The 22,333-nt window shown below is 38.5% G+C and overlaps 1 protein-coding gene across 4 annotated transcripts in view; it reads left to right on the top strand.

Annotated features, from left to right (window-relative positions):
* Positions 1 to 22,333, top strand: part of LOC122713137 (lachesin) — a 218,036-nt gene that overhangs the window by 165,409 nt on the left and 30,294 nt on the right. For all 4 annotated transcript variants that reach the window (XR_006346453.1, XM_043933348.1, XM_043933346.1 and 1 more), the window contains exon 3: positions 10,216 to 10,423. Coding sequence is in view for 3 of the 4 variants with exons in the window: in XM_043933348.1 (XP_043789283.1) it covers positions 10,216 to 10,423 (208 nt within the window). In the remaining variant the exon portion in view is untranslated. The remainder of the gene's footprint in view (positions 1 to 10,215; positions 10,424 to 22,333) is intronic.

The following is a 22,333-nucleotide window of genomic DNA, read 5'->3' as shown; positions in this document are numbered from 1 at the left end:
TAATGGTGTTTATAGAGCGAGTTAAGTTCGATCCCCTTTGCGTATAATCGAAGGAGGAGGAAAGTTTGTCGCGAAGATTTGAACGGAAACGCAAACTTAAACGGGATAAACTTCTCTCGTCGAATCTGGTGTCAATCGAATTATCGTGGTGTGGAGGAGGTTATTCGCCGAAAAGGGAAAACGAGGGAGCAAAGTTTTTTAGGCGCAAAATTTCGAAAAATAGAGAATAAGAGAGTGAATGGAATCGGTTGACGATATAATAACCGGATAGGTTAATACCTGTTCATTCCCTTTTGTGCAAAACTGGAACGAGGGAAGACGTTCCAAAGGGGGGAGGGGAGGGGCTTTGACTCGGGGATTTGTTGAAGAGGCGAAGGACGAGTGGTGAAGAGGATTACCAACGCCACACTTGTATGACATTTCGTAGTGACATTTCGGGAGATATCCCTCCCCCGGGGAACGTGGCTAATGCTCCGCCAGCCGTGGATTACTTTGAAGACCATAATTAAGTTAATATCCTCCGTCATTACGACATGTTGCCGTCGGATTTCGCCCCACCCACCACTCTGATTAATTGCACGACAAACATCTCGAAATCCGCCGCCATTTTTTCTCTCTCTCTCTCTCGTATCCGTTTCGTTGAAATATGTATTGGAAGGAGAAGAGGAAGATAAAGAAGAAGTTTACTCTTCGAGTATTCTATGGACATTAATGCTCGAATCCAAAGTTGCGTGCTCGTGCGAACAACATTGTTCCGTTGATCGCAGTGAAAATGAATTTCCTTTTTTTATCTGATGCTACGTCCACGTTGATCACGAGTTTATATGCGGCAACGTTAAGTTGCTTCCATTGCGATTATTAATCGATTTGATGCGGTAGCAAAAAAAAAAAAAAAAAATATCGAAAAGTATTAAAACGATGAAGAAATGAAATAAAATTCAAACGTGTAATGACAGAATTATAAATAAGGTGTAAATCTCGAAAAAATATATCCATATTTTAGTCAGTCTATATTTTTCCACTTTTCTCCATTATATCGTACAGAAAGGATTCACGATTCCAAAAAGTGGAAAACTCAAATATCAATTATACCATTTAATACCATTGATTGAAAATTATAGAAAAGATCATCGAGCATCGCGAGGAAAGCTCGAATTTCAATTTCTTCATTGACAGAATGAAATTTTCTTTTTCCATAATATTCGAAAATGTTGTAAAACGATTGGCAAACCATTAAGCCTTAAATGTATATATTGAAAGTTATTCGTAGAAAAGGTCTAGCATCGAGAGAAAGTAAAACAAAATCAAATTTCAATCTCCTTATTGGCAAAATGAAATTTTCTTTTTCCATAATATTCGAAAATGGTCAAAAGTGGTCGGTCGAGCGATCGAAAATCATTTGTTCTTTAAATGCATTGAAAATTATCCCATAGAAAGAATCGTCGCGAGGAAAAACGGAAAAATCTCGAATTTTAATCCGCTCGAGCTTTCGACGAAACGGAAAATTTCCTCTCCTTTTCTGTAATATTAAAAAATGATCAACATTCAAAAAAGCGATGCAAATCATTTAAGCCTTAAATTCGACTGAAAATTATCCGTAGAAAAAATCTAGCAACGCGAAGTAAAAAAAAATTCAAATTTCAATCTTCATTGATAGAATGAAATTTTTCTTTTTCATAATATTTGATGCAAATTTAGACCTTAAATGTATCGAATTGAAAATTATCATAGAAGGATTATCGCGAGGAAACGAGAAAGATCTCGAATTTCAATCCGCTCGAGCGTTTGACAAAACAGAAAATTTTCTTCCCTTTCCCTTTCCTGTAACATTAAAAAATGTGGTCAACATTCAAAAAAGCGAATCATTAAGCCTTCACTAAGCCAAATGCAAATCATTTAAGCCTTAAATTCGACTGAAAATTATCCGTAGAAAAAATCTAGTATCGCGAAATAAAAAAAAACTCAAATTTCAATCTCCTCATTGACAGAATGAAATTTTCTTTCTTCGTAATATTCGAAAACGATGCAAATCATTTAGATCTTAAATGTATCGAATTGAAAATTATCCCATAGAGAGGATCATCGCGAGAAAAACGAGAAATATCTCGAATTTCAATTAAACGCTCGAGCGTTCGACGAAACAGGAATTTTTTTTTCTTTTCTCCCCCGAAATATTTGAAAATGTAACCGGGCAATGCAAAGCGTTTACCCCGTCGTTAATGAAGTTAGAACGGCGGCAAGTTTCAAAAGTAGCTCGGGGTACAGTTATCGAACAACTTAAGAGTGGTTCCCGTAAACGGGCGACGAATCGACGAGGCGACTGGAAAGTTGCGGAGGGGGGGCGCGACTCTCGGCGGTTTAGGGTTTTGCCTAACTTTATTTCAATGCGCGACGGAACGCGAAGCGAAAAAGGTAGACGAAGTCCGATGAAAGGCCTCGATTCAAAATTCGTTTCTGCCACTCAAACTGGCTGTTTCGATATACCGTGCCACTGTTTCAATCTTCTCGGACGTCAATCCGATATTCTTCAGCCGTGTCGAAGGCTTGCGTGTGTTCAAATTTATAGCTTGTAGCTTTTCGAAATGTTTCTCTCTTTTCCTACGCGCAAATTTTCAATTTTGCAACGGTTATTTTGAAATAAGGTGATTTATCGAAATTCGTAAGTGAAACGTCGATTTTAAGATTAACGTGGAACGATCCTTAGAGGCGAAATTGAACAATTGCAAGCCGATGAGAATGTATTATTAATAACTTTTTAATCTGGAAGAGGGGATTTGTCAAAATTTGTCAAAATCAAATGCAACGGAAAAAAATTAAAACTGGACTTTTTTATACTCTCGAAACGTCACGTATTTATTTATAGACTCGATGTATACGGTATAAAAATAAATTCTAAATAACTAAAAGTGTTTCTCGTCGAGAAAGAATTTTTCGTACCTCGAATGCTCGACACCCTCGAATCCCTCGAAATATACAACTAGTGTCGTTGTATCGATGACATTAGCGGTACAGGAACGGTGGGAAGCAAGATGGACTTCTCGTGTAGACTCGTAAAACCAGCCGTGAAAAACCGCGTCCGAGAATTAATCTTAACCTCACGTGTATCCAACGTGACGTCGAGAGAGTCGATGCTGAAATTTAAAATCTTTCCATAGTTGGTTATCTCTTAGTTAACAACCGAGAACACTACTTTTGAGTCGAAACGGAAATTGAGAAGTAGGAATCGAACCGTTGGAGGGATCTCTGTTCCAGATCTGTTCCACAGAAAGTTAAAGAGGTTAACCGTTTCGCCGTGGATAACGATAAACCGCCATCTGTGAGGAAATATCTCAAATATATATATATATTAGAGTATATATAAGTTTCTTTCCTTCAACGCTAGGAATAACTTTAACTAATTATTTTTATATGAACATGCAGGCTTATCTATTAGCCGTTTATGACATCGATTTCAATCGTCCCAGAGCTCTTTTAAAGTACGTTTCGTTGACAATAGTGTCTTTTAAAACTCTTTTCTACACTGTGGATAATCGAGCTCTTTTAAAGTACGTTTCGTTGACAATAGTGTCTTTTAAAACTCTTTTCTACACTGTTCATTGTGGATAATCGAAGGAGCATTTATGGCATGTTATGCTTTATTTAAAAAAGGTGATAATACAAATGATATTGCAGACGAGATTTGTAGTGTTTATATAATGGTGTTACAATTATTACCACCATTAGTTTAAGAGATTTAGAGCTGGCAGTTTTGACTTGAAGGCCGCCCACAAGCCACGGATACGGATTTTATCAACGCTCACTGAAAATCGACGATATAGTGTGCGCCACTAACAGTGTACCACTAACATTTCCAATACAATGGTACACCTGATCAGAATGGGATATGTCAATCGATATAATGTTTGGGTACACCACAGACTTAATGAACCGCGTCTCTACGTGAAGATTTCTTTCTCCAATGAAAGAGATCCTTTTTTAAAGAGTCTTGTGGAGACATGGATTTTGTATCAAAATGTGCATCGAAAATACAGATTTGATTTAAAAAATATATATACAATATATATACAATACATATAAATAAAATATTTATATAAAATATATAAATAAAAAAATACAGATTTAAGAAATATATATACAATATAAATATATATACAATATATATATATACAATACAAACCTTCGCGAAGTTTGGATTTCACTCGAAGAACGTTCTTTTGTCCATTTGAGATTGGAAAGGTGTAATTTACTATGAGCTTTTTCTCAAAGTGAAACCAATCGATTCTGCAAAATATTGCAATCAGCTTTATTAAAAGACGCAGAAAAACGGCCAAAATTGGCGAACCGACGAGGCCATCACGACGATACGAAATATCTTGCATGGTGCATTCGCTGTAAGAGAGAAGCTGTTACAATTTTATTGGGACGTCCTATCGTATCTTCTGTACTCCCCAGATCTTGCTCTATCCTATTATTTGTTCCTTTGTTATTAAAAAAATTCTCTCCGTGATAAACGATTCCAATAAGCGAAATAAAAACGGCATCTCGAGCAATATTTTGCAAATAAACAAAATTATTAAAATAATATTATTAAAATAAATTTTGGAAAAAGGGAATAACGAGGCTTCCCGAGAGATGGAAGAAGATAGAGCGATAGAGCAGAACGCAAAACAACAAATATATTCGTTTCGTATCAAAAAGAAAGAAATAAACTTATGAGACACACACACACATATATATATATATATGGAAAAATTATTTTATTGCTCATTTATCGCGTGAATTATTTGTTTCTCCTGCTTCTAATTAAAGTATACTCGTTAACGTATTAATCTAATTGTGGTTGAAAGGAAGGAAACGCGCAGGTGGTGGAAAAATAAATCCTCCCCCCGGTGAAGAACCTTTCGCGCCAACGTAATAGCATTACTTACTCTAAAATACATCCTCTTTGGCCGCCGCTTATTCTTTTCCTACCAGTAAAAATAGTCGGTCGGTCGGGCGGGGGTAACTTTTAATTTTACGGTCTGCAATTTAAACTCGGTCCCGGATCCCGAAAAGAACGATTTAACGTTCGGATCGGCTAATTTTGGGAGCGGAATCTGTTCAACCGTTCTATAAGCGAAACGTGAAACGTGCGAATGACGTGGCGAAATATCGTGGAAATATCGTGGAGGAAAAGGAAGATATTCCTCTTTATCTGTCACTACAGCTCTCACCTTTAATGTAATTTAATAATTATCAGAGAAAAGGGGACTTGCATCTCTCTCTCTCTCTCTCTCTCTCGTACGCACGCACACGCACGCGAGAGAAATTCGGGTGCAAATTCGGGAAGCTTCGTCATGTGTGAACATGTTGAAACATATTCTGAAACGACGCCCAAGTTATAATCCGGTAGGGAGGTAACGTAACATTCTCTTAAACCTGTAAACCTGTCACTGAAACTTTGGCAAACTTTGGCAAGGAATATAAATACCTTGGCACGCTTTGTAATACGTGTCATTAAATCGAATCGTTATTAATTCGAGGATTGATTCAACTGTATGAATATATATATATAAATTTCGAGTTAAAATCATCAACGACGGAAAATTAAGACGTTATCATTTAAATTTTATGTTTTCCATGTAAATGGTAGTCGGTTAATATCGTCCAATACCATTTCAAACATCCCTTTAACCTTTAGAGCCCGGAGTTACGCAAATCTTACGTAAAGACCCGAAGCTGGGTCATCGCTAGGATCCTCCATGGATTTGTCTAAGATTTAGCATTCTCGCTGCTAAAATATTTACAGGTACACTGTAATATCGATCAATATTAAACAAACGCAATGTGATGTTTAATACACGGAGCCAAAAATCGGAGGGAGGATCCTTCGGGATATTGACTCTCGACAGAGATAGAAAATTTTCAAAATTCTACACGGACAAAATGATACGTTAAAAGGAACGTAGAAGGGAAAATTTCGCGTTTCTTGGAAAAGTTCGAGAAATTCCGGGATGAAGAAAAATCAAGATCGATCGTAAGTTGAAAGATCGAAAGGGATGCGACATCAAAAAATGTCGAAACGCGAAATTTAATAAATCGAAATTCATAATTAAACGCGTAGAAAGGAAAATTTCGCGTTTCTTGGAAAAGTTGGAGAAATTTCGGGATAATTTCGAAATTTAAATCAAAATCGATCAAAAGTTAAAAATTAAAAGGAACGCGGCATTAAAAAAATATCGAAATACGATTGAATAAATCGGAATTCGTATTTAAAAGCGTAGAAAAGAAAATTTCGCGTTTCTTGGAAAAGTTGGAGAAATTCCGGGCCGATTTCGAAATTTAAATCAAGATCGATCAAAACTTAAAAGATTGAAAGGAACGTGACATCAAAAAAAAAAATGTCAAAACGCGGTTGAATAAATCGGAATTCGCATTTAAACGCGTACGAGAAAGGGAAAAACTCGTGTTTCTTGGAAAAGTTCGAGAAATTTCGGGATGAAGAAAAGTCACGAAATATGCCAATAGGCCTAAAGATCCATCAAAAGTTAAAAATTAAAAGGAACGCGGCATTAAAAAAATATCGAAATGCGATTGAATAAATCGGAATTCGTATTTAAACGCGTAGAAAAGAAAACTTCACGTTTCTTGGAAAAGTTGGAGAAATTCCGATTCGAAATTTAAATCAAAATCGATCGAAAATCAAAAGACTGAAAGAGACGTGATATCAAAAAAATATCGAAACGCGTAGAAAAGAAAATTTCGCGTTTCTTGGAAAAGTTGGAGAAATTCCGATTCGAAATTTAAATCAAAATCGATCGAAAGTCAAAAGACTGGAAGGAACGTGGCATCAAAAAAATGTCGAAACGCGGTCGAATAAATCGTAATTAAACGCGTAGAGAGAAAGAGAAAAACTCGCGTTTCTTGGAAAAGTTGGAGAAATTTCGGGCCGATTTCGAAATTTAAATCAAGATCGATCGAAAGTTGAAACACTGAAAGCGACGCGACATCAAAAAGAAAAAAAAAAAAATGTCGAAACGCGGTCGAATAAATCGGAATTGGAAGGGCGCAGGTGCCATTAATAGCGGGTGTTACGGTTACGTCTCGGCCGGTTGGAAGACACTACGTCACAGAAAACGGGACACACGCCGGGGAAAGTTGGGAACGCAATACGTACGTACGTGGTGGTGATAGTGGCGTTGTCGTCGGGAGATCTGTCTGATTAGTGGCGGCTGGTTATTCGGTTGATTTATCTTGGGAGGTGTCCCAACCGGCGAAAGCGCAAGTTGACGGAAAGTATAGAGAGATCCGGTGGACAGGTGGAACTAGTCCAGGACTCTCGGATGCAGATATCAAACCCCCGCGCCTGTAAATCTGCCAGCTGGGCCGGTGTGAAACGGCGGCGGGTCGGATTAGGAGGCAGAGGTCGAGAGGGGCGGCCGACCACCGGCCAGTCGGAAGCGCGCCATGAACTATTGCATTTGATATCCAACCCGATGAATGGAAACGGTGAAGCCGTATCCACTCGCTTGGCGCCATCTCTGCCCACCACCGTGTGTGCGCGAATGCAGGTATAATATCCCTCCGTGCTTCCGCCAACTATGATAACCAAGTATTTACGGCTTCTCTTGCGAATTTCTGTAATTTACAACCACGGCCCTCCTCCACTATGCGTCACTTGATATTTTTATCGACAACCAACCTCCTTATCCGTAATTGCTCATGACCGGCCCTTTCATCGAAATTTAAACGATCTAGAATAGAGGCTAATCTTTATATATATTGATGGGTGTAAATGGCGGATGCCTTGGATTTTCAAGTTTAATTTCTTCGAGTTTAAATAATACAGCAAAGGTATAACAGTTTTGTTTAAATATTTTATTCCTCCGTTTTTTATTCGATAAAGTGTACTTGAAATGATAATTCGTAACGAATTTGAAATTTTGAAGCTTGTTTAAAATTTTAAAAAATTCACGCGCGCGACGATTCAGATGATGTAAAGTTGCACGCGTCGAGCCATTGAAAATTCGTATTTCCTCCTCTCTCTCTCTCTTTCTCCTCCCCTTCGAATATATCGGATCTAACATCGTATTTATCATTAGCGTAGGAAGTGATACCGGTATCAATAGCAGTGTATTACATATGTCGGCTCGTCAAGTATTACCATGGATCGTGTATTGTACCGTGAATGAAATCGATATCTATTTGGTATTTCCAGGCCAATTTCGGCACGTATCAATTATATGCACAATGAAATATAATACTAGCTAGTTGTCGCGATACTCCTTCCCCTCCCCCTTCTATTGTCGGAAATACACAAGCGGATAATCATTAAGCAGATCATTCGTCAGATTCTACTGGTTGAAAAATTAAATTTCAAGTTAAGAATAATCATTGCTATTGATCATATAGAAAATTGCACTATCATGCATCACTAAATTTGAATCATTCAAGATGCCAAAAAGAAAGGGATGCGAATTTCTATTCTAAAAATTACTAGAACTAAAAGACGCATCCCCTTCGTCGAAATATTCATATTTCAAATTACGAATAATTCTCATTATTGATTATATCAAAAGAAAGAAATTTGCATCATCGTGCATCACCAAATCATTCAAGATCCAAAAAAGAAGGGATGCGAATTTCTATTCTAAAAATTACTAAAACTAAAAGACGCATCCCCTTCGTCGAAATATTCATATTTCAAATTACGAATAATTCTCATTATTGATTATATCAAAAGAAAGAAATTTGCATCATCGTGCATCACCAAATCATTCAAGATCCAAAAAGGAAGGGATGCGAATTTCTATTCTAAAAATTACTAGAACTAAAAAACGCATCTCCTTCGTCGAATAAATATTTCAATTTAAGAATAATCCTCGTTATTGATTATATCAAAAAAAAAAAAAGAAAGTTGCACTATCGTCCACTATCAAATTTGCATCATTCAAGATGCCAAAAAGAAAGGGATGCGAATTACTATTCTAAAAATTACTAGAACTAAAAAAAGGCATCTCCTTCGTCGAATAAATATTTCAATTTAAGAATAATCCTTGCTATTGATCATATCGAAAAAAAGAAAATTGCACTACGTGTTTCATTCAAGATGCCAAAAGATCGAGAGATACGTCTACTCTAAAAATTACTAGAACTAGAAAATCTCCTTCATCGAATGAATATTTCAAGTTAAGAATAACATTTGCTATTGATCATATCGAAAAAAAAAAGAAACTTGCACCATCAAACTTGCATCATTCAAGATGCCAAAAAATCGTCGGGATGCGTCTACTCTAAAAATTACTAGAACTAAAAAACGTATCTCCCCGGCCGAATGATAAATGTTTACCCATCAAAAACAGCAATTTCCATTATCCTTCTCCTTTGAAGTTGGATGCACGAGAATGAAAATATTTGCCAGCCGCCCCTCCCCTTCCCTCCCCAAACCTCCCCAAACCTCCCCAATAGCAGAGCACGCGTGCACGTAAGCGTGGAAAATACGTGATCACATGGTGGTAATCGTGGCACAAAGGGAAGGTAGATACACCCGGAAATACACCCACGGTTGCACATGATTCACCGCGCCGCTCACACGACACGGATACGACTTTAATAAGTCCTCCTTCTCTCCCTCTCCTACTCCATAACAGTCTTCCCCCTCTCTTTTTCTTTTTTCTTCTTCCTCTCTTTTTTGTTTTTTCTTTTCTTTTTCTTTTTTTTCTTTTCTTTTCAACAAGCGGATCACATTTTCCTAACAGGTTGATTTATCGCGAGCCAACGCGAGCTAAAGCTTTCGTTGGTTGTGGTTTGAGGGGGGGAAAGGGGAGGGTGATGCATGCGCGCGCCTCTTTTTCCCTCCACCTCTTTTTCTTCTCTCTCTCTCTCTCTCTCTCTCTCTCTCTCTCTCTCTCTCTCTCTCTCTCTCGTTCTTGTTTTTTCGCTCGGCTCCAAAGCGAAGCCGGCAACAAGGGGACTTGTTCACTTTTCCTTTTCCACCCGCCACTTTTTTTTTCCACGTGGTTAGACCGCGAGCGCGCAGCAAGCAAGCCCCTATTTCGATAGGGGAAGGGACGGTGTCCCGAGGATAGACACTCTTTTTCTTTTCTTCTCTTTCAAAATTGATTGGGAAATCGATGTGCGGGAAGAAACCGGTGTACGAATCGGGTGTTTCTCGCGACGCGAATCGATGGAGATGTGAGACGAGAGTTTTTTCTTCCTCCTCCGATTTTGTTGCAGGTGGCATGGCTGCGCGTGGATACCCAAACGATATTGACGATAGCCAGTCACGTTATCACGAAGAACCATCGAATAGCAGTGTCTCACAGCGATCACCGAACGTGGTTCCTTCATATACGAGAGGTGAAAGAATCCGACAGGGGATGGTACATGTGCCAGATTAACACGGATCCGATGAAGAGTCAAACCGGCTACCTCGAGGTTGTGGGTGAGCTCTCCTTAATTTGAATTGAATATTACACTCTTCTATAATTTTACATTAATTTTTTAATCGTGAACTCGAAGAAACTCGAATGAAACACGAGATGAGAAATCAAAATTTTACAAATTCGAATGAATCCCTTTCGATTCCATTTATTACCGATTTTGGAGAAAGGGATATCTTGAACCGAAGATAATTTCATTTATCCAACGTTTATCATTCCTTTTATCCTATTTGTTTTCTACCTGTTTCCTTCTTTTCTTTTTCGTATAGGAAACTTTTATATCAACAAATATGGAAATGGTAATGAACAATAGGAGGAATTAATTAACGCGCGTATTATTCGTTAAGGTACAAGTTTATAGGAGGAAATTGCGGCTCGTTTGTTCACTCTCCCGGATGAGCTTCTAATATGGAGGCGTGTATCGATTAGCAGATCGAAAGGAGAGGAGAGGACGGTACCGTGCACTTATCAGTAGTATCCGGAGCGGCTATTATAACGATTATGTCACGTGAACGTTGGTGAGCGATATGCGGATGTAATTCGCAATATCTTAATCAAGTCTGACAAGCCGTGAGAATCTGATCCTGTATCCAACCCTATATCCTTCGTCTCTTTGCAAGAGGAGAGGATGATTTGTCGCATCCCCCTGCTTCCATCATCAACGCGCTTCGATAATTTCACGTTCGACGTGACGATATTTTCGCTTCCTTTTTTTTTTTTTTTTTTTTTTTTTTAATTAATTTTCAAACAATTTATCTCTCCTCAACGGGATGATCCCTCTTTGTAACCTGTTGCACTCGATATCACATTTTCGTTCATTTTTTATACATTATTGGAAATTTCATTTGCAAAGGGGGCAAGAGGGGGATAAATTATTCAAAAGAATTGAAATCTCTGTTGTCTTTTTAACCTCGCTCGTTATTATGCATATTTCAAAAGACCGAATTATCGAAAACTTATATTGAAAAGGAGACGGTTTTGGTTTCTTCAAATTTTGCTCCGTAGACAAGGAGCAAATTTAAATTTTAATATTTCCAGGAGAAATATTGAAAGTTATTAATCTCAAATTTTAAATTAGGGGGGCAAGGAAGTTAAATTTTCGAGCCTCGAGTAAAACTCGAGTCATCGTCGTATATATAGACCAACGATGAACGAATCCGGTTAGGTTAAACGAGCATCGTGTTGATGCCGTATCGCAATAATCGTGGTCAAAGATCGCGGGGCTTCATAGCAAGTTTAAACTGGACGACTATATACACGAAAGTCCTCCTCCTCCTCCTCCTCCTCTACTTAATTTGCGAGGCATTAACCTTATTATTATGGAGCAATATAGTCGCGAGTTTGCGAGAAAACGTTGTGTAGGGGTGGTTGCACGCGAGCAATCTTTACAGCCCTTCTCGGAAATGAAACCTCGTGTATGCCCTTTCACCGCCCCACGCCCACCCTTCTTCACCCCGTGTTTCATTCTTTTAATTCCCTTAACCCTCGTGCCACCCCGCCTCCCTTCCCTTCCTGTTCCATTTTTACTGCGCCAACCCCCCTAGGAATCGACCGATTCGATTAGCTAAAAAGTTTCGAAAAAGTTGTGTTTCGATGCGGGAAAAGTGCAAAATACGAGGGAGGGGAGGAGGGAATGAAGCGCGTTTATGGAAAAAATTCGTTCGTTTTTTCGCAGCCATTTTCGCGCCGATTTTTTTAACACATACTCGAGGTGTGTAATCGAGGAAGAATTAACGTGTGAGAAAGAGAGGATGGAATTAATATTTGAGATTTGATTGATACGGTTTAGTATGATTGAGATTGAGATTGAGATTTGTTCAATTTTCTTTTTTTCTTTTTCGTATCGAGTTACAGAACGATTATATATTTTCTTTTACAGGATGGGGTGTTTTTTATCCTATAAGTGTTATTAAAATTTTAACAAACCCATTTTAAACCCTGGGAATTATTTTTAGGTAGTAATAATAATTTTTCGAGCTGTTTAAAATTTCTGCGATAATTAAATTGGCCATTTTATTACAATTTAATACGATTACTCGTTATAAAAGTTTCTCTCGAGTTAATTATATTTTTTTTTATTTTTTTTTATTTTTTTTTTTAGGAGGTTTAATTTAATCATTCGTGAAAATATTGAGTAACGAATAAGTAACGTAATTTTCCCTTTTATTCGCGTATTATTATTATTATTATTATTCCCTTCTTCGACGTGTTTATCTTCGTCTTCCATTTTGATCGATTCATACGTTTCGTTTCGTTGTTAACTTTCGTCTTTTTAAAACAATAGAATTGTAGAAGAAAGATTCTTCGATTTTTCATTTTCCATTTTCTTCACAACGAACAAACACTCGTTCGAAACAAATTCTAATATCTAAGAGTCGTAAATATTAATACAACTATTTTTCCATTTTTCGAAGATTCGACCGTTGAATCCGTGCGTTGTACGAGGGATTCGTACGAGAACGCAGCGTCAACCCCCCCCGCCCCCCCCTTCCTCGTTTTGCTCGTAAGCAGAACTTCGATAGGATCCAATAATTGGAAACGTGAAAACATTTTCCGCCGAGTCATCGAATTATAGACGCTCGCTAGTAGACGCACTTTAATTAAACGCGATTAAGTTAAATCTGCCAGCATAGGCGCACATCATTCTCGAACCGTTGTCGATCGGAATTAAAGAATTATCTTTAGGATCTTATGATATGATATCTCTTATGATAAACCCTTTCGATTTACTCTTTTCCTCTTTGAATTGAATATTTTATGAAAATTCTTTTTCAACCGATCCGATCGATTCCCATCAGGAATCATTTTATGACGATATGCGTTGATCATTTCTCCAGGATTCATCTTGGGTTATTGGAAAATTCTCCAATGATGAAACAAATATTGTTTATCACTCGTTGGCATTTACCTCGTCTGTTCGAAAAGTTGGAAGAACTCTCTCTTTTAGATTCCGTTGCTTCCATTGGCATCGATCATCCTGTATATAAAAGTGTGCTCGCGCTTTTCATGAATAAGGAATGTCTCGATGCATCAAGTTGTGCAGAGTTCAATGGGAATGCGAAAGGAAATTTACACGGAAATTTACACGAGAATTATCGTTATCTCAGTTTAAACGGAAGTTTTTTTCTAAAAAAAATCGTCGCGTCTTTCGAATAATTCGAACGAGATCAGCTTCGAGAGAATATATATATATCTCGTTTAAAATTTAGAAATCAATTTATCACGGGGAGAGATCAAATTCTGACAATGTATCCCGATGTATTCGAAAAGATATTAACACGAACGTCAATCAATTCTTGAAAATCATAAACATATTTTGCTGCTGGGGAGAAAATTGAATTCAAGGCTTGAAACGCGTTAATTTGATGTTATCAATGGACAGTCCTCCCCGTTTATTTAAAAGATAACGCGACACCGTGTTATTTCGGATTCTCTATTCGCGATGTTGCCTCTCATTTCGCGTACGAATGTTTAATATGATTTAAAAAAGCACTGGAACTAGGTTAAAATTAATACGAGAGAGAGAGAGAGAGAGATAGAGAGAGAGGAAATATAAGCGGGCAGAATAAGTTTTGATAAAGTGCGAACGCGAAAAATACGTGTATCGCGGTACACGTATATAATCGATATTTATACAATTCTATTCACGCGTTGACGCAAAAATAATTTTTATCATAAACAGAAAATTCCAACGTGAAATTTATTGTATCGCGAATAACGGGAGGAACGATATATATATATACCCGTAAATATTTTTTTTTTCCCCTCCTTTCCTTCCCCTCCTTCCAATTTTCGTAGTAAAACGGGAGAATTATGGAAAAAAAAAAAACCTTGGAAACAAAAGCGAAAGAAAGTTTTTTTTCGAATAAACACGTAAACGTGTGTGCACGAGGAAAATAAAATAATTACTTTGACACGTGTTACACTTTTTTCTTTTAAAAAAAAAAAAAACGCGAAACAAAAAAAAAACGAGCAAATTTATCAAAGTGCGCGAATTAAATGACAAAAACCGATCGGAAACGGGATAAAATTTATTCCGAGTGTCGAACGCGAGAAATATTTGTTGAAAAAAAAAATAAATAAATAAATAAATAAAATAAACACGAGTGTTAAAGCGTTTTACGATCGTTTGGAGCAACTTAAAAAAAAAGGGAGGGGGGGGGGGAAAAAAAAAAAAGGGAACTCGCTCGGTCAACGTAAAACCGAGAACCAATCCCGTTTAACCCGAAAACCGATTTTCTCCCCGTTAATGTAAATGACTTACTCTCCCCGTTCATTGCGTGTAATGAGTTGCAGCGAAACGTTACGAATGTGGTTTTAACCGCCGCTCAGGGGCATTTAAATTGAACTTTCCCCCCCCTCTGAAAATGGATGCGACGAGACGAGAGACGTCCAGTCGCTCCCTTCGGAGGGATCACTGATCTAAATTTTAGCCCCACCTTATTATCTGCCCGCGAGCTGAAATTTTTTAACTTTTTTTTCGAAGATTAATTCGACGAGATCACGAGCATTTATTTGTATATATATATATATATATATATATCTTTAAGAGCGATTTCTCGAATTAAATCGAATGTTTGTTAACATTTGTTCGGGGCATCTTATGCAAATTGCCCGTCGAGACTTGTTTCGAGACTTGTTTCTTCCCCTCGGATGTGGCTGCGTCGAGAATGAAATACGCGCGCTTATCTTTCGTTTACCGCGAAGAACTCGATGAATTATGCGTATGTTCTTATATAATTGGTTATTTTTAATTGGAGCCGATTGGTGGACAATTTATGAAAAGGTGGGAATCGAGGAAACAAGAAAAGGAAGGAGAAAAGAAATCTTCCGAGGATTCGCGAATGTTAATACGATTCTCTTCCACTTCCCCCCCTCTGGACGGTGTAGATTAAGAGGAGGAAGAAAGAAGGAAAGAAGGTTCACGTGTTCAACGAAGGAAGTCCAGAAAGGGAAGGAATTTTCAATTCGCCCGGCATTGTGAAGCGAAGATTAATTATGGCGCTATTATTAGCAAGTCGAGTAATTAAACTCGGTATTATTCTCGTACCCCAACTAATATCGAAACTCGTTCTGTTTCGCAATGAAATGGAATATCGCGATGCCGATAAAATTTCTTCGATCAACGAGAGAAAATCGATATATTCGAATCTGCGCGAGGATGTGGAATGAATTTAAATACTAAGCTAGCCGTCAAAACAGAATCAAATCTCCCGCCAACGTGTATCCAACGATATAATATAATCAAACTCGCGAGTTCGAGAGACTGAACCAATTCTCCCGTTAATTACTCTCAAATTACATTTTCTCTCGAAAGAGAAATTTCGAACCTTGGCCTACATTATTTTCATTATATATCTCGCTATTCCTCCTAGAACACGGTCAAAATGTACGTTTCTCCTCCCATATTAATCTCGCGTTATTGGTGACGAAGGATATACTCGAGACTACAAGAGAAATGGAACGATAAAATAAAATATCGATCGTGAACAGAATTCCTCTTTCATTCTATCATATATACATCCATCGTCTTCGTTACTTCGATGAATTCGAAACATTCGAACGACACTGTACACGATTTATACGTGAGAAGAGGACCGCCATATTCATTAGAAAATTCCACGAGAAACGAGAGGAATGGGCGAAGAAAGAAGAAGAAAAAAGAAAAGATCGTCTCAAAGACGATTCAGGAAGCAACGTGGGTGTTCCTTAAGTACTCTGGCCTCCGGCTCGGACGTCGTTCCGCTACGGCCACGGCCACTTCCGGCCAGTGACAAGACGTAAGGTTGGTTGGCCACGTTGCTTGTATACTTTACGAGAATCCGGCTCCACCGTTTTCCAGCGAAATCAAATTGGTATTCTCGAGATGCGCCGCTCCCTTGCATCCCATCTACCGGCAATATAATTCCACGAGTCTCTTTCTCTCTTTCTCTCTATCCCGCTCGAAACCATCCAAACGGATCTTCTGTCCTTGTTCCCGACGCGCGGAATCGTTCGCTACGATCGGCTGCTTAGAGGAACTTCATCTTCCCTCGTGAGATCGTCCACTTCGTGTCCCGTATATACCACTTCAAACTGCTTACAACCGTGAAACTGCGCGGTTTATAAGGGTTGGGAGAGGAGGGGGGAGATCGTTGAAGGTAAGAAATTACAGGGAATTTGGAAATTTTAGGGTGAGTTTTAAGAAGAATTTTTTTTCTCTCTCTTTTTTTTTTTCTTGGAACGAGATCGTTCAGGATTTGTAGATCACGTCATTTCGAATTTTTAGAGGGGTCGAGAATTGTAAAAAGTCTTTTAGAATTATTTCGAAGTAATACGAAGTGTGAAAATTATCGTACGAGATTTAAAAATACGTGATGTAAAAATTATTGATCGTTTTAATTTTCTTTGGAATTCTCGGCATACAAAGTGGATTCGATTCAAAGTTATTTTAAATATTATATTTTAAAGTTCCGAAATAATGATATAATAAAATAATACGAAAAATTGGCGACTCGATGTCCGTTCGTTTCAATTTTTCTGAAATAAGAGATCGAGAAAAAGAAAAATGGACGTGTTCAAAAAATTATTTTAATTTTAAATAAAATAATGTTTTCGAGGCGACGAAACGATGGTAATTTTTGTTTCATTCGTTTCACATCTTTTACGTTAAATTGGATCGTAAATTTCACCATTTGGATAACGTTGGAGCAATCGATAATTGGTAATTCGTTATTGTCCGCTTGTTGAACTGGTCGCGATATAATTTGACAAGTATCGATAAAAGTTCTCAACTCGTTTAATGTGTTGTTAACACCAATATCTTCCATGGTGTACGCGAGTTGGTCGGTTTCCAAGCAGTAGTAATTTGCCAACCGCAACTTTCACAAGGTAAGTATAGCAACTTGTAAATCGATAAACTCGTTATATTATATTTTTAACGTTGTAATTCAATTTTGCCATCTCAATTTTTAAGTTTAATGCTCGAAATATCCCCATCGTTTTTTAATTCTCTTATTTATTTATTCTACGATAACAAGACGCTCGAATCGCTTCCAAATGGTTGAAAAATTGTCAAATTTAACGTGCCACGTTACACGCCATGATACTTTTTAAAAAGGGTGAAATAAAATATTTTAATTAGCTCTAAGCGCAGTTAGAGCTCGATAATTGAAAAAAAGTTTTTTAACGATTCACACGAATCACGCACACACACACGTGTGCAAAACTCGAAACATAGAAACAAGTTCTGTGAGAAAATTACTTGTCAGCACATACAGCATTGTGGATAATGAAAATCCAATCAGCGGTAAACGTATTAACTGAACTCCTGCCGATTGAATCCACTTTGAACGTGAACTCCTATTATTTGAACGAGAAATCGTATATATCAGAATAAGGGAGAGAGAGAGAGAGAGAGAGAGAGAAAATGAACTCCTATTATATAAATTCCAATTAATATGAACTATTTATCCCCTAACGAATCCGAGTAAACGAAATTTTATCATCAATTTTTATTAAAATTGATTCCCTTCGATTTAATTTCAATCGATCAAAAAATCTTCCCGCACAGTATGGCAGATCCCAACGAATTGGCCAAAATTATCTTTTACGAACAATTTTCAAAAATTGTGTTTTCATTTCCCGCTATTAATAATACGCCATTTTTATATATCGCAACGAAGATCTTCTTTCCAAAGAAGAAATAAGCTACTCTCTTCTCGACACCTTTATCATAGACTTTCATGGAGGAGTAGTAAAGTAGTTTTCCTATCGAGAAAAATTTACCACTCTGCTACGAGACGTCGATGAACAGAAGCGAAAAGATTCTTCCCGCGAGCGGATCACAGCGTTCATCATTGGTTCACCATCGTTAAAGAAACTTGGCTTCGAGTTCGAGCTAACCATTCTCGTCTCGGCAAATTTATCAGGGAAATTTGGGGAATCGTGCTCGAGCACTTGTTGTCCAATTCGAGAATTCCTTTATAATAATGGAACATCGCAACTGGTCAACTTCACTCATTAAAATATTTGCCGAGGAATTAACACTTGGAACACTTGCGGCTAATTGCGGTTAATCGCAACACCGATTGCGAACGAGGGAAAAGAAAGCGATGAGGGGAGAGAAATAGAAGATAAGAAGTGAGGAATTTTGATAACAACGAGTTAAATTCTCGACGAACGTTTCGCTTCTGGGAATAAACCGCGCGTTGAAATTTCTTTCACGCGAAACGCCTCGGTGAATTTTACACACGAGAGTTAAAATAATCTCAAGTTACCGGAGAATTTCTCCCCTCCCCTCTCTCCCCTCTTCCCTTTTCTCGGGGAAGAAGAGGAAGAAGTTGGCAAAGAAGTTTCCTCCTCGCGCGCCAACTTCATTCTCTCTCTTTTCTCGTAACATCCACGAATGTAAAGATATGATAGAGGCGAAACTGTCTGACTGATTTTGTTTCGACTACCACCCTCCCTTCCCTCGATATATTATATCGTATAAATATCGCACGCGTACAGCGAGATGAACCATTATAACTGCACAAAGCATTCTTTGAAGTATCGCGTCGATCACCAAAGTGGAAGTGGGAGGGGGGAATCGTTGAATTTCTCTGTGGAGAAAATATTTGTTAAACGCCCGTCCGTATAATTTCCAACAATTTCCTTTTTTTCTTCTTTTTTTTTTTTTTTCAAACAGGCGCGAGATACAAAGGGAATTTTTCGAGATGAAATTATCTTCTACATCTATCTATTTTATTACCAAAAAGAAATATAAAAAGAAGTTCTTCGCGATATTTGCATTACACAAGCTCTCGTTCGAAGGGATGAAATGTATCGGGAGAATTAAAAATTAAAAAGCGTTACGATATATATGAACAAACAAAAGAAAAAAGAAACTTCATGAAAAAATACAGTACACCTCGTGTCAAGTCGACACCTTCGACGAGTCACGAGATTATTCCATTATTGAGCTTAATGCAACTTCATAGGTGGAAAATGGAATATCTCGATCGAGACATCCTAATTAAACGTTGTAAACAGAGGCGTGAGTTCCCCCGGAGGGGGAAAGTTCTTCCCCGTGGCGCAAACACTTGATGCCGTTGTTATTCATTACGCGGCTCCGGGAGGGTTAAGCTGCGCGTTAACCACTTCTTCTCATCTTTCGAGCTGTTGATCCAACCTCTTCCACCCCTAGGAGGGGTTGCCTCCTTCCGCCACTCGGTGCCATTGCCTCTCCTCTAATATCGCGAAATGCGCGCAATCTGGAACGGTGCTCGAGACCGAGGCCAAGAAAAACCTCCCCCGATTCTCGACCCCGCCTGTAGTAATCAGGCCTTCGAAGAAGCCGTGGATTACCCGTTTTAAAGGTGCAAATATCACGGTTCGCCGGCGACCGTCAAGCCGTAAATCCACCGTGAACCCTATCTTCGAGATTTCTTCGTAACCGTGAGCCGAGATGACTCCTACCGACTGAGCGTTTAAACGACGCTCTTTATTTTCTTTTCTTTTCTTTTCTTTTCTTTCCTTTTTTTTTTTATCTTTTTCTATTTCGAGATGGAGGGTAATGATGTCCCTGTCCCTTCTTTCGTTGTAACGATCTCTTTACACTTTTCCACTCGTTCGAGGAAAGAAAATTAAGGATTAAAGGATTCGTCGTTCGTTTGAGATAAACGATCGATCGGTAACACTCGATGTTATCATGCGAGCGGCAGACGATCGTGCCTCGATCGGTAAAAATAATTCGGATTCAATTGTGTCGAAGTGATTTTTTTTTTTCTTTTTAGAGCTAATTTAATCGATCTGCGAATTGATAAAAAGTCGATGGACGCGTTTTTCGTTGACGCGTTGACGCGATTTTCAGAGATGAATATTTAAGTATCGATCGATATGTAAAGATACATATTATACGTTATTAAGTCGATTTTAGTACGAAGCTAGAGATTGGAGATCTTACAGAGATTGCCTGGAATTTTCCTACGCGCCCTACGGCGATACGATGCATTTAGTGATCTATACGAGAGCCAGTCAAGCCTGTGCTTTATGTACCAAGTAAGTAAACACACTGGGAGCCCATGCATCCACGTATTGCCAGCCAGTCGAACAATTTCGATTGGCCCGGCGGATTGTGTCCCTCCAGATCGTGTGTCTCGTGTGAAGTGATCTATTGTTCCCTCGAACTCGATGCTCGTTTTCGGTGTCGAACTTTTCCACGTTTCCTCCCCACACCTGTTACAAAGAGGTATTTTCACCTCTCTATCTTCCTTCTCCTTTTCTTTTCTTTTTCACTTTCTCTCTCTCTCTCTCTCTCTTTCCTTCTCCTTTTACTCTCCATCTTTCTCGCCCCCTTCGCCTTGGCAGATAACAAGATACCGGCAGCAGACCGTGACGGAAAGGAAAATATTTTCTGGCGGGGAAAATTGTCCAGAACTCGTCACAGAGAAAACACAAGCAAACACAGCTCGAGAGGAGGGGAAAGGAGAGGAAGATGGAACGAGGAGGGGGGACGAGGAATTTTCTCTCGTTATGCAACAGAGGCGGAATCTACATACCGCCAAATACATAATAAAAAGATCTACGTCTTCCTTTTCCTCCTCCTTCCGTTCCAGAAAATGTGTCAGATCTTCGCTTTCTACTTGTCTGGTCAGCGGAGATACCGGGATATACAATCCCGGATAAAGTGCACTTTACGATAGTGGTGCACAAATGAGTTTTGCGGAATATATATATATATATATATAATAGTGAGTATATTACTATACAGAGAAATTTAAGAAAGAAATAGCAATATCAAATTAAAGAAATTAAATTCAATTAATCTCGTATTAGAATTAACTAGAGTTGTTGTAAGGGAGAGTAGTAAGCGTGGATTTTGGATTCCTGTAACATTGCTTTGATAGACGATCGATCGTTTATAGGATAATAAATTCACGTGAGATTATTGGTGATCATTAATATGCTGTGTATAACATGTCATGGAAGCCACTTATCTCGAAATAATTAATTCCAAGGAACACGCAATCGCGTAAATCGTGTAACGCGAAAATTCAACAATTTCGAACAATAGCGTTTTAATTAATTATTTCCATCTCCGTGCACTCTCGATTCGCGTATACATCTGTATATCGATTTCAATGTATAATTTTTATAAATCGATTGGAATCAAAAAAAAAAAAAGAAAAAAAAATATGGTCACTTTTCACAGTGTTTCGCCGAATATCACGAATATCCTTTGGAATTTTATCTCGTCGAATCTTCGTTCATTCGCCCGTCAATCCTCTTCCTTCGTGTATACATCCTATCCTATAGCGTTATTGAACTTGCATTTGCGGGAGATTCAGGCTTCATCGTCGTATCTAATTACGTGCAGAGTGACGTGGTATCCTATATCCTGTGTAGGGCCGACGTAGCATTCGGTATTCAGCAAATACAACAGTGATTAGGTGGCACGTACCGGCGCACGTACGTGTAAACGTCGTAATCGTTTGAGCCTTTTGACGATTCTATAAAGCCGACCCGTTCTGGCGTTTAATAGCCGCTCGAACGAGCTTATTTAGAGGCGCGCAAGGTGTAGACATCGTTGGTAAACTCATCCTCAGCCCCTCGATAGGCCGCGAATGAAACGCGAGACATTGTGAATTATTCACCAAGTCACGGCAACCCTGAACGCGCTAATTAACCGACAACCCGTTGTCACGTAAGGTTTCCCCTTAACCGGGAAATTAAACGTCAAAACAGACATCGGGTATACACGCGGAACAAACGATTTATCAATCGATGGGATAAGACCTGTTTGACCCGCGGCCGATAAAACAGTCTCGGCCGGGACGCATGGCACTCGCTAATTAACCGTGGCGACACTCGTGATTGGTATTTAATCCTTGCCAGTCGAGAGAACTTTTCGATATTGTTCGGTTTTCGAGCTTAGAGATCTAATCATTTTT

Source organism: Apis laboriosa, unplaced genomic scaffold (genome assembly GCF_014066325.1).
Source record: "Apis laboriosa isolate Shangri-la unplaced genomic scaffold, ASM1406632v1 scaffold22_cov146, whole genome shotgun sequence".
In the NCBI taxonomy this organism is placed as follows: Eukaryota; Metazoa; Arthropoda; class Insecta; order Hymenoptera; family Apidae; genus Apis; species Apis laboriosa.
The sequence above is the reverse complement of the archived record's forward strand: the minus strand, read 5'-3'. Positions and strand labels throughout refer to the sequence as shown.